The 14,330-nt window shown below is 44.3% G+C and overlaps 1 protein-coding gene across 1 annotated transcript in view; it reads left to right on the top strand.

The window, feature by feature from the left end:
• Positions 1-4,469, top strand: part of fgf13b (fibroblast growth factor 13b) — a 30,248-nt gene extending 25,779 nt beyond the window's left edge. The window contains exons 4-5 of the mRNA XM_017725738.2: positions 2,642-2,837; positions 4,274-4,469. Coding sequence (XP_017581227.1) covers positions 2,642-2,837; positions 4,274-4,410 — 333 coding nt within the window. The 3' untranslated portion in view covers positions 4,411-4,469. The remainder of the gene's footprint in view (positions 1-2,641; positions 2,838-4,273) is intronic.
• Positions 4,470-14,330: the final 9,861 nt, after the last annotated feature.

Raw genomic sequence — 14,330 nt, 5'->3', positions numbered from 1 at the left:
ATAAAAGTCTGAGTGTAATTAAAATCTGTGTGAGGAGAATAAAATCTGGTCAGACCTTGCAAGCAGGACAGTAATCTGGGTGGTCCGAGGGTGGGCCAGCGGTGGCGTGTAGTCAGCGGGTGCCACCTTATCAGGCGTGATCGATATGTGCTGTTATCTGCGTGTAATCGGTGTGATTTCTGTGGGGCGTATTGATCGGGGGGCGATGGCCGTTATTAGTCCTCTTTTCAGTGGTCTGTATATAAATGCCGCGTCTCCTCGGCCCCTCGGGTTCCTCCTGGTCGATTAGAGCTCTGTGTTTATTAGGAATGGAGAAATCTCAGCTTCAGTCTAATGGAGGCTCTGTTTCGACAGCTCCCCCCCCCCTCCGATTAAATGTGTTATAACATTGTGAATAATGAATAATTTAGCGTCGTGCCAATAAGCCTTGCTGTTGTAGAGGAGCAGCGCCGCTGCGGCGGCGTCGTCAGGGAGTTTAACATTCTCTACCACGCCGGACGGTCATTGCTGACTGTTCTATAATATAGAGGTGCTGGGTGGAGGTGGGGGGTGGGGGATTGGTGGGTGGTGAGGGGGTCGGATGGTGGAGGCTGTACAGTCAGCGCTGTGGTCTGCCGTGTGGAGATGCCTCCTGGTCACCTGTGTGGGTTTGTTTGTGCTGTGGGACCGGAGCGTATTCTCCTCAGGATGGATGTATTGATGTATTGATCCGGAGGAATGAGCCCAAGCGCTCCGTCTGTTTTGAAGTAATGAGCAGCAGCGCCGCAGACTGAGCGCAGGTGATGCAGGAGTCTGTTTACTGCGCTCATCCAGAGAACATCAGGACCGTTTACGCTCAGCTCAAAGGCCAGATCACAGCAGATGCTGAGACACTCCTGAGGAAAACGGTAGGATGGACGGATGGACGGCATCTTTGACTCTTTGCTCTGACCCCACAGAAAGGCCTCTGTAGTGCATCTGAAAATGAAAGGAAGTGTAAAGAGGGGAAGTTAAAGAGGAGAAGCCCGTGGTTTGGTAGATGTTCGCCAACTAGCTAGCAAGCTGAATATTTGATGAGGCAGAAAGGTCAAAGTTTATTTAGGTAGCACTTTTTATAAGAGGTGGTGTCACAAAGCAGTTTCACAGAGAAATCCAGGTCTGAGCCCCCATGGTGTGCAGTCATGTTGGAGCAGGAAGGGGCCGTCCCCAAACTGTTCCCACAAAGTTGGGAGCGTGAAATTGTCCAAAATCTCTTGGGGCTGAAGCTTTAAGAGTTCCTTTCACTGGAACTAAGGGGCCGAGCCCAACTCCTGAAAAACACCCCCACATCATGATCCCCCCTCCACCAAACTTTACACTCGGCACTATGCAGTCAGACAAGTACCGTCTCCTGGCAACCGCCAAACCCAGACTCGTCCATCGGATTTCCAGACGGAGAAGCAGGATTGGTCACTCCAGAGAACACGTCTCCACTGCTCTAGAGTCCAGTGGCGGCGCTTTACACCACTGCATTCCACGCTTTGCACTGCGCTTGGTGATGTAAGGCTTGGATGCAGCTGCTCGGCCATGGAAACCCATTCCATGAAGCTCTCTACGCTGTTCTTGAGCTGATCTGAAGGCCACATGAAGTTTGGAGGTCTGTAGTGATGGACTCTGCAGAAAGTCGGTGACCTCTGCGCACTATGCCCCTCAGCATCCGCTGACCGCTCTGTCATTTTACGTGGCCGACCACTTCGTGGCTGAGTTGCTGTCGTTCCCAATCGCTTCCACTTTGTTATAATCCCACTGACAGTGGACTGTGGAATATTTAGTAGTGAGGAAATTTCACGACTGGACTTGCTGCACAGGTGGCGTCCGATCACGGTACCACGCTGGAATTCACTGAGCTCCTGAGAGCGACCCATTCTTTCACTAATGTCTGTAGAAGCAGTCTGCAGGCCGAGGGGCTCGGCTTTATACAGCTGTGGCCACGGAAGTGACTGGAACACCTGAATTCAGTGATGTGGATGGGGGAGTGAAGACTTTTGGAAATATAGTGTATTTGCTAACAAACGTTTGTCTGATATTAATGTGAATGAGTGTGATAGATCATTAGGCCTATGGGCTCTATAGACGGAGATGGAGACGGAGGAAATGCCCAGTGAATAGACTGTATTCTCTTGGCTTTCTTTGTGTTACACAATAATAGAAAATGTATTTATACAGCATTTAAAGAGCTTTACATTTAATGTTAGAAAATATGAGGAAAATTTCAAAATCCAGATGTTAAAACAAAATAAACAAACAGACGTCAGGATGGGAAATATCTTGTTCATCATTGATCCTGTTGGACAACATCATGCACTGCACAAACCCCCACCCACACCCCCCAGCCTGTCCTTGGCCTGTCTCATTTTGCAGCAGCTGAAATCTGGCAACCCTACTCACAGCTCGCTCTCTCTCTCTTTCTCTCTCTCTCTTTCTCTTTCTCTCTCTCTCTCTGTCTCTCTCTGTCTCTGTCTCTGTCTCTGTCTCTGTCTCTCTCTCTCTTTCTCTCTCTCTGTCTCTCTCTCTCTCTCTCTTTCTCTGTCTCTCTCTCTCTTTCTCTCTCTCTCTCTCTCTCTTTCTCTCTGTCTCTCTCTCTGTCTCTCTCTCTGTCTCTCTCTCTCTCTCTCTTTCTCAGGAGCACTTCACGCCGGAGTGTAAATTTAAGGAGTCCGTGTTTGAGAACTACTACGTGACCTACTCATCGATGATATACCGGCAGCAGTCGGGCCGGGGCTGGTACCTGGGGCTGAATAAAGAGGGCCAGATCATGAAGGGCAACCACGTGAAGAAAACCAAACCGGCCGCTCACTTCATCCCCAAACCCCTCAAAGGTCTGTCCTCCTTAAATCCTCCAAAAATAACCGCACGGAGCAGAAAGGACTCCGTCAGTGTGCCAGTTCACTACCTCACACTGATTCACCACCATGACCAGTGAAAGCACAGCCGTGAACATAATGGCATGCAGGGTTTGAATTGTGGTGAAGGTCTTTGGGGAAAGGCTGACAGTGAGGGGTTGTGAGGTTTACCCCCGTAGTAGGCAAGACTTCATATCTGTATTATATGGGGTTTTGTGTGTGTGTGTGTGTGTGTGTGTGTGTGTGTGTGTGCAGTAATGCGCAAAGGTCTTAGACACCTCAGCACATTATTTTATTGTATTTATCAAGTATTTATGTCTGCAGTCAGTGTGTTTGTGATCATCTGTCATTAGAATAGATACAAATAAACATAAAAATAAAAAGTAACAAAAAATTCTGATGATTAATACAAGTGGTTACAGACAACAAGCAGGAGGCCTAAATGATAGGGGGTGGGGCTTGCCTGAAAAGACCAGTTAGACACTGACAGGGGCGGAGTCTGGACAGAACCAGAAGCAGAGTATGATTAGAAATCTGTGTGTACATAAATGAACGATGATACTCAGCAGTAAGTATGTTTGTGCATCACTATACACCATACGTCACTAGAGCAGATACAAATAAATATAAATACACTAAAAAGTATTTTAAAATTCTTATTCATAATAAGAGCTGGTCTGAAGAACAGATTTCCAGATATTTCCATTTATTTCATTCCATCAGCAGCACATTTAATTAACTTTATTAATGTTATTTGTGTTTCTTTAAATATGTGTTATTGTAAACAAATAAATGCGTACTGACCAGATAAACAGCTTCTAAATCTAGAATTCTTCATTTTTGTATAGTACTGATTGTGGGTATATATTATTGTTGTGTATATTGATGTTGCTGCACGTCACACGCACCATAATACTATTATGTACATATATAATAACTATTATGTAAATTGAAGATGTGCATCAAGATTGCTGGAAATGCCAAATACACAATCATTCTATGTATCATTTGCAATTTTAGGGGTCCAAGCACAAATATATCCATTTATATAAATAACTATAATGAAAATGTTTATAGATACCAGCACGTCATACAGGGTCAGAAACCACATGAACAGGTCTATTAGGCATACCGTTAGCACTATGCTAATTCTCCAGTGCTAAAACTAAAGTAACCAAATTCAGACACCAAACATGTCTTGGCTGATTTGGGATGTGGATTCGGGGACTGGGAGCATTTTAAACTTTTTAACTTTCACTTTAATTATTTAATACGTGCAGGTAAGTTACTGTCGCTCATTCCATCCACCCGTTCATCCATCAGTTGCAATATTAGGGGTCCAAGCACTGATGTCAAGGCACCTTTATTCTGATTTTTGTCATCTAATTGTGTTTTTTCTCTCTCCACTGCAGTTGCCATGTATAGAGAGCCTTCTCTCCATGACCTGACTGAGTTCTCACGGTCAGGAAGCGGCACACCAACCAAAAGCCGCAGTGCATCGGCCATGCTGAACGGCGGCAAGGCGCTGAGCCACAACGAGTCGACGTAACCGTGGGACACGGACACACAAGCATCAACAACTCAGCACAACGGCGTTTACAAACCGGGGGTGGGGGTGGGGGGTGGATGATGTGGTGGTGGTGGTGGTGGTGGTTGGGGGGGGGGGGGCAGATGGGGCTTTCAGACAGCCTGCTATCACTGTGATGAGAACACAAGTGCAAAATCCGACAGAATCTACAATCTACAAATCTTCTGCTGGTCAAACCTGTGACTCTGTGAGAAAATAAAAACGAAAAAAAAAGAAAAATCCAAGCCATTCTGCTGCTGTAGGCTTCTGCACCCACTTCCTGGAGACTTCTCTGGTTTTCTGTCTGTAGCCTACCGAGATGTGCTTCTGTCTCTCTTTCCGAAGCCTCATCGTCACGGAAACTCCTGTTTTTGTTTCATCTCTCCTGAGGGACTGAAACCAGACTGCTGTGGCGCCGCGGTTCGCCCCTCGGAGACGAAGAAGGCCGAGAGTTTCAGAGATAAAAGTCTTTCTACTTCTGTCAGTAACTCGACAAACTCCTAACCGTAGCAGCTGATCACTGTTATTTACGCTTTTTGACGAGACTTCTTTTTCTTCTGTCTCCAAGCTTTTCCTTCACACGTCGCTCTGTTTGGTGACCGAGGTGGACGTTGGGGGTTTCACACACCAAAGACGTCCCGTGTCTTGTTTTGTATGAAGGCGAGCGAAAGGAGAGACGCCATGTAGCCGCCGCGCTGTTCATGCATCCGTTCAGGGGAAGGGTATGCTAATATGCTAACTCTGCTAATCTCTGCTTTGGTGTGTTTTTGTCGTTTTTTTACCGTCTTCCTTTTTACTTCCTTCCTTCTTTTTTCCTCTCTCTTTTCTGAATGAATGTCTAAACGCTTGGTCCTGGCATCTCGGGAAGAAAAAAGGCATACAGTAAACATAAATAATTAATCACCTTCGACTTTTATGTAACGCCTGTGTTACATAAAACGGGGCCCGGCCGGCGCGAGCGCTTAGTGGGCGCTTCTGACTTTAGGGGGCTTTTAGATTTTAATACTCCACTAGTTTTACAGCTTCACTGACCGTCAGCTCTGAACGAGTGCCGTCCACTGTAGCACTAGGGGCCGAGAACTATTTACAGGTTTGTTGTTATTTTTCATCACTTCTCCTCATTAAAGGTGTCGTTTTTGTGTTATGACGTGTTTTTCTGATGCTATATGTGAAGTTTCTCTTCTACATGTGCTGTAATTTTAGCCACCATGGTGGTTCATGTTTCAGTCTGTATTACTGTCATATTAATAAACTCATATTTGCGCCACCGTTCAAAAGTTTGGACACACCTGATTGTATGTTTTTCAGTGTCCTTGATGCAATTTTGATCTAAATTCCGCTTAAAAGTTTCAAAGTTGTTTCCAAGACAAATATACATGTTCAGATCGATGCCCGAAACGAAGACGTTAGAGTAGAGTTGTAGTCATTACATCGTCCTAATCGCTCCTGTTTCTCCTTAAGAGTTAATTAGTGGAATATCTGTCAACACATTCCAGCCAATCGGTTGGATTTAGGGCGGAGTCTATTTAGCTCTGTGGAGTGATTCCATATGAAGTATTATATGTCTTTATTGTTATTCTAAAATGTGGGGAAAAAATAAAAAATGCAAAATCTGTGCGTCTCTGTGTCCAAACTTTTGGGTGATAGATTTTGTATATATTTCTACCAATAGCGATAAAACCATGGGTCATCAGTATCGTCCAATGTTATCGCCCCACAGAGATATCGGTCGGGCCCTGGCGGAAATCAAGCGAGATAAGGCTTCCATTGCTTCAAATAGGGCTAATCTAAACCTTCATTTATGGCTTACGTGTGTAAAAGCCTCGTTTCCTCACGTTAGAAAGCCAACTAGTGTTTCCCGCCGATGCAGTGACCCTTCGCTCTCGATCCGGTTCAGCTCGGGTTCAGTGTTTGTCTGTTGCATGGGAGACGCTGTGGGGGAAGCTGCATGTTTTCTAGCTCTGTTTGTGTGTGTTGAAGTGCAAATTCTACAGCAGATACCAGAATAAACCCAGACGCTTTGTCCTGGTATCCTCTGACTTGTTATTTGTTGTTCACGTTAAAGCTGCACTGAATAAAACGTTTGTATGAATGTAGTGTGGCCTTTAAATGTCGCGTCCTCTGTCTGAAGCCGCGATGCACCTTTTCAACGTGTGAAGTGGTTTTAAAAGCCCTTCGTTCCTGCGTCCTCATCCAGAGCTGAACGAGCTGCTGGTGGAGACGCGTCTTATTTACATACCGTGTGCTGAGAGCTGATGATGTTGGTGAGGATCTGATGGCAGCACATAAAATTAGATGAAATTCATTTGCTTCGCCGTGGTGGAAGTGCTTTTTCTACACTCAGTATGCGAGCAGCGGAGCGGTCAGCAGCCTGCAGCGAATGACCAAAACACTGCAGTGCAACAATGGAGACTTCATCCAATTTCGGATCAGATGGTGTGAAATGAGAGGAGGTCAGGGAACGGTTTATATAGAAGCGAGGCTGTTTGTTATTTATGCATATCAATACAATACATTGCAGTGCCTGGAACAAACACATCATTCTCTAATGCATTTATACAGAGTGAACACACACACAGGGCTGGAGCAGGACTAATGCTCGTCCACTGCACATTGAAACGCAAAGAACTGACCCAAACAAGGGCCAGTAAAACTTCCCCGTTCTACCTTTTGGAGAGACCCTTCACAATAACCGAGTTTTAACTATGTTACTGTGTTTTTGGTCATTTTATCTCATTGCTAAGGGTCTTTTGTAAAGAAAAGTTTCTACTGTATATGGAAGCACAAACACTCCATGGAACCATCCTCATGCACAAACCTCAATACATGTTTATCATTATTAATGTACCTCAATAAAAGCTCCTTAATCAAACCCCTCCAACCTCCTCTCGGAGGTGTTTAATGAGCAGCTGTTGATCGCGTCTCACTGGCTGATCTAACGCCACGTCCCAAACCACACGCTGCTGTACTTCAGCTACTGCACTAATGAGTGCACTTCTAATGGGGTATGCACTACTTTCACACACTATTTACTGAGCTAGTATGCAGTTTTGGTGCATGAAGCTCTCAGCTCATCACGGCAGCCCAGAAGAAAATTCCTTCCTAAGATCGTCTCAGAGAAATAAAGCAGATCTCAGTGTGATATTAACGATCACTGGTTTCTGAGCGGTTCCTCCTGAACCTCCTCAGGAGAAAAGAGGAGACTAACATCAGCGTCTCACTGTGAGACGTTCCGGTGATGAAGGAGAAAAACATGAGTTCTACTTCTGCACTGAACGACTGGGTTCTGTGATCTAGAACAGAGCTGAATAACAGCGATGAGGTCTCACACTGTTACCAAAGATACCAAAGCAACATCCCAGCAACAACCTGTTAATCCACAGAAACTATCTAGAAACCTTGAAGACCTAGAAGCCTTAGCAACCACCAGAGATACCATAGCAACGCCCTGCCAGCTGGGTTACTACAGTATTCACTTAGCAATGCCCTAGCAACCACCTGGAATACCTTAGCAACACCCTTGCAACCACCAGGGACACTACAGCAACAGCCTAGAAACACACTAGCAACCAGCAGGGATATGATAGCAACTGTGTAGCAATCAGCTGGGTTACCATAGTAACCAATTAGCAACACCCTAGCAACCAGCAGGGATACGATAGCAACCACTTAGCAACATCATAGCAATCATCACAGACACCATAGCAACACCTTAGCAACCACCTTAGCAAACACAGTGAGAACATCCATGAGTAGCATTAGGTCCAGTTGGCATAACCGATGACCAATGAAAAGCGATCCAGTTGACTCTAATGGTTCCGTCACTTTGTGGCTGTTAAAGGAAAACTCCAGCTTCTTTCAGCATTATCTCTGTCTGCTGCATCTGCAGCGTGTGATTGGTTCCCATGGCCAATAGTTCCACTGAATTTAGAGCCGAGCAGAGAACCCACTTACAGCAGGGGTCTGTGGGCAGATGTTGCAGCTGTGAGGGTCATAAGGTTGAAAAGCTGGAGTTCTCTAATATGCAGGAAGCCTGCGGCGACTGATCTAATGGAGACAGCACTCAAACCCACTCCTGTAGGACTTGTGAATCGCACACACAGAGACAGGCTGCAGAACCGTGGAGAACCTCCAGGATCCGTTCTGGATCTGAGGTACTTACATCATCATCAGTGCCTCAGAGCGAAAGTCATTATAACCTGTGTTAATATTTCAGGAGCTGTAATGAATTATGAATAAGGAAGCCTTTTGGGCTCAATAAATCCTCAGAGACCGGATTATATATATATATCCTCAGTTAAGAACACACATAACTCATACATAATAACTTATACTCTGCATAGCCAAAAGTATGTGGACACCCCTCCTAATCATTGAGTTCAGGGGTTTCAGCTGCACTCGTTACTAACAGGTGTATAAAATCGAGCACACAGCTTTGCAGCCTCCATAAACAAACACTGGCAACAGCACTGAAGACCTCAGTGACTTTAAACATGACACTGGCCCGGGATGGCATCGCTGACCACAGGTCAGTCTGTGAAGTATGCTAAAATATTCACTCTATTAATGCTTTTATTTGCTTTATTAAAGCTAAAATATTCACTTTATTAATGGCAAAATATTCACATTATTAATGCTCTTATTAGTTTTATTAATGCTAACATATTCACTTTGTTAATGCTAAAATATTCACTCTATTAATGCTTTTATTTGCTTTATTAAAGCTAAAATATTAACTTTATTAATGCTCTTATTAGTTTTATTAATGCTAACATATTTGCTTTATGAATGCTCTTATTTGCTTTATTAATGCTAACATTTTCACTTTATTAATGCCAAAATATTCACTTTATTAATGCTCTTATTAGTTTTATTAATGCTAAAATATTCACTTTATGTGGGCTGGAGGTCAGGGAACTGGCCCTGTGACTGGAAGGTTGCCGGTTCGAACCCCAGAGCCGACAGTCCATGACTGAGGTGTCCTTGAGCAAGACACCTAACCCCCAACTGCTCCCCGGGCGCTGCGGATTGGGCTGCCCACCGCTCCGGGCAGGTGTGCTCACTGCCCCCTAGTGTGTGTGCTCACTAGTGTGTGTGTAGTGTTTCACTTCACGGATGGGTTAAACGCGGAGGTGGAATTTCCCCGTTGTGGGATCAAAAAAGTATCACTTACTTTATTAATGCATACAAATGCACATTAATACATATTTGCTTTATTATGGGTGCTGCTATGGGGGCATGCCTCCCCATTTTCATGCCACCCAGGGGTGGCTAGGACCCTGGACTTTTTGCCCAGGCGATTTTGGTGGCCTAGCATGGAGAGAGACATACATGCCTTGCATCTTGCGAGATGTGTGCATGCTGCAAAACACCCCGGTCACAGTCCCAAGGTCTTCTCCAGCCACTGCCCATCCCTGCGCGTCCATGGTCTCACGTCTCCCTGGACTTTGTCACAGGCCTACCCCCTCCAAGGGCAACATGGTCATCCTGGTCCTCGTGGACCACTTCTCCAAGGCATGCAAGTTTGTGGCACTGCTCAAGCTTCCATCTGCCAAGGAGACAGAAGATATCCTGTTACAGCACGTGGTCAGGGTTCACGGGATGCCTAGTGATCTGGTGTCTGACCGTGGTCCCCAGTTCGCTAGCTGCTTTTGGAAGGCCTTCTGACAGCTCATGGGAGCCTCTCTGAGCCTATGTGCGATACTGCTACTGAGAGCTGATTGGTTAGTGTTACTGCTACTGAGAGCTGATTGGTTAGAGTTACTGCTACTGAGAGCTGATTGGTTAGTGTTACTGCTACTGAGAGCTGATTGGTTAGTGTTATTGCTACTGAGAGCTGATTGGTTAGAGTTACTGCTACCGAGAGCTGATTGGTTAGTGTTACTGCTACTGAGAGCTGATTGGTTAGTGTTACTGCTACTGAGAGCTGATTGGTTAGAGTTACTGCTACTGAGAGCTGATTGGTTAGAGTTACTGCTACTGAGAGCTGATTGGTTAGTGTTACTGCTACTGAGAGCTGATTGGTTAGCGTTACTGCTACTGAGAGCTGATTGGTTAGCGTTACTGCTACTGAGAGCTGATTGGTTAGTGTTACTGCTACTGAGAGCTGATTGGTTAGAGTTACTGCTACTGAGAGCTGATTGGTTAGCGTTACTGCTACTGAGAGCTGATTGGTTAGCGTTACTGCTACTGAGAGCTGATTGGTTAGCGTTACTGTTACTGAGAGCTGATTGGTTAGAGTTACTGCTACTGAGAGCTGATTGGTTAGTGTTACTGCTACTGAGAGCTGATTGGTCAGTGTTACTGCTACTGAGAGCTGATTGGTTAGAGTTACTGCTACTGAGAGCTGATTGGTTAGTGTTACTGCTACTGAGAGCTGATTGGTTAGAGTTACTGCTACCGAGAGCTGATTGGTTAGTGTTACTGCTACTGAGAGCTGATTGGTTAGCGTTACTGCTACTGAGAGCTGATTGGTTAGAGTTACTGCTACTGAGAGCTGATTGGTTAGTGTTACTGCTACTGAGAGCTGATTGGTTAGTGTTACTGCTACTGAGAGCTGATTGGTTAGCGTTACTGCTACTGAGAGCTGATTGGTTAGTGTCACTGCTACTGAGAGCTGATTGGTTAGTGTTACTGCTACTGAGAGCTGATTGGTTAGTGTTACTGCTACTGAGAGCTGATTGGTTAGAGTTACTGCTACTGAGAGCTGATTGGTTAGTGTTACTGCTACTGAGAGCTGATTGGTTAATGTTACTGCTACTGAGAGCTGATTGGTTAGTGTTACTGCTACTGAGAGCTGATTGGTTAGTGTTACTGCTGCTGAGACCTGATTGGTTAGAGTTACTGCTACTGAGAGCTGATTGGTTAGTGTTACTGCTACTGAGAGCTGATTGGTTAGAGTTACTGCTACTGAGAGCTGATTGGTTAGAGTTACTGCTACTGTGAGCTGATTGGTTAGTGTTATTGCTACTGAGAGCTGATTGGTTAGAGTTACTGCTACTGAGAGCTGATTGGTTAGAGTTACTGCTACTGAGAGCTGATTGGTTAGTGTTACTGCTACTGAGAGCTGATTGGTTAGCTGATTGGTTTTATGCTGTTCTGGAAAAATTAATTACATTAAAAATGTTTCAGCATTTATAAACTATGATTTTACTCAGATGCTCCATATCAATCCATTCATTTTGGACTGGTGTTAGAGAAACCCGGAAGACATTACAGAGCGGGAATTCTCCTCTGTACCAGTTTTCTGATATTGTGACTCGTACATTAGCTCGGGTTTCCTGCCTAATAAGTTAGCTTGATGCTAACACTAGCTTGTGGCTAGTGTGTTAACTTCAGGCTAACCTATTAGTTTGTGGCTTACAGTTTTCAGGCTATCATAGCTTTTGGCTACTGTGTTAGCTTGAGGATAACAGGTTAGCTTGTTGCTACTGCGTTAGCAGGAGGCTAACATATTCATTTTTGGCTATGGTGATGCTTGAGGCTGCCATAAGCACGTGGCCTGTGTTTGAAGCTTTATGAGGTGCAGTTCTGCTAATAACGCTGTCTGAATGTATCAGGCTGAGCTAAAGTCACTGACGTTATACTTTAATGTTGAATGATGGAAGAAACTGAAACAATATAAAGTTGTCTTCTTTCCTCTATTGATCAAATGTAATGAATCGAGACGCCACCGTATCGAATGGATTATGAATTTACTGAATCGTTTCACGGCAAATAGATATGCAGCACAGATCTTCTGCTCGGCGCTGTGTTTGAACCCATCGCGGCTGAGAGGCAGCGGCTCTCAGGACGAGGCACTGCAGGGCGGCTCTGAGATTATTGTCAGGATTATAAATGAAATGATGAATTAAAGTGTTGGTCCTGCAGGAACAGACCCTGCGGAGCCTGAAATCTTCATCTGTTCTGTTTTCGCTCCAAGCCCCGCCGTGGTGGCTCTGATGTTGATGGAGGGGGGGGGGCTGCGACGGTTGCCATGGCGTCGAGTGCTGGGTTCCTGGGCAGGTGTGAGTGAGTGCAGTGTGTGCAGTGGAAATGGCTCAGAGATGTGCAGGCACTACACACATTGTATATATACACACACCACACACATGAAATACACACTACACACACTGTATATACACACACCACACACATGAAATACACACTACACACACTGTATATATACACACACCACACACATGAAATACACACTACACACACTGTATATACACACACCACACACATGTACACTACACACACTGTATATACACACACACGGAATACACACTACACACACTGTATATATACACACCACACACATGTACACTAAACACACTGTATATATACACACACCACACACGGAATACACACTACACACACTGTATATACACACACATGAAATACACACTACACACACTGTATATACACACACATGAAATACACACTACACACACTGTATATTCACAAACCACACACATGGAATACACACTACACACACTGTATATACTCACACCACACACATGAAATACACACTACACACACTGTATATACACACACCACACACATGGAATACACACTACACACACTGTATATACACACACACCACCCACATGGAATACACACTACACACACTGTATATACACACAACAAACACATGGAATATACACTACACACACTGCACATATATACTACACACACTGTATATACACACACCACACACATGGAATACACACTACACACACTGTATATACACACATCAAACACATGGAATACACACTACACCCACTGTGTATACATACACCGCACACATGGAATATACACTACACACACTCCACTTATGCACTACACACACATGGAATACACACTATACACACTGCACATATGCACTACACACACTGTATATACACTACACACACATGGAATATACATTATACACACTGCACATATGCACTACACACACTGTATATACACACACCACACATGGAATATACACAACACGCACTGCACATATGCACTGCAAACACTGTATATACACACACCACACATATGGAATATACACTACACACACTGTACATACACACCACACATGGAATATACACTACACACACTGTATATACACACACCAAACACATGGAATGTACACTGCACCCAATGTATATACACACACCACACACGGAATATACACTACACACACTGTATATACACACACCACACACATTGATTATACATTACATGCACTGCACATAACACTACACACACTGTATATACACACACCACACACATGGAATATATACTACACACACTGTATATACACACACCACACACATGGAATATATACTACACACACTGTATATACACACACCACACACATGGAATATATACTACACACACTGTATATACACACATCACACACATGGAATATATACTACACACACCAAACACATGGAATATATACTACACACACTGTATATACACACACCACACACATGGAATATATACTACACACACTGTATATACACACATCACACACATTGAATATCCACTACATGCACTGCACATATGCACTACACACACTGTATATACACACACCACACACATTGATTATACACTGTACACACTGCACATAACACCACACACTGTATATACACACACCACACACATTGATTATACACTATACGCACTGCACATAACACCACACACACTGTATATACACACACCACACACATTGAATATCCACTACATGCACTGCACATATGCACTACACACACTGTATATATACACACACCACACACATTGAATATCCACTACATGCACTGCACATATGCACTACACACACTGTATATACACACACCACACACATTGATTATACACTATACGCACTGCACATAACACTACACACACTGTATATATACACACACCAC

This window comes from Pygocentrus nattereri, chromosome 18 (genome assembly GCF_015220715.1).
Source record: "Pygocentrus nattereri isolate fPygNat1 chromosome 18, fPygNat1.pri, whole genome shotgun sequence".
In the NCBI taxonomy this organism is placed as follows: domain Eukaryota; kingdom Metazoa; phylum Chordata; class Actinopteri; order Characiformes; family Serrasalmidae; genus Pygocentrus; species Pygocentrus nattereri.
This window is presented reverse-complemented; position numbering and strand designations above follow the sequence as displayed.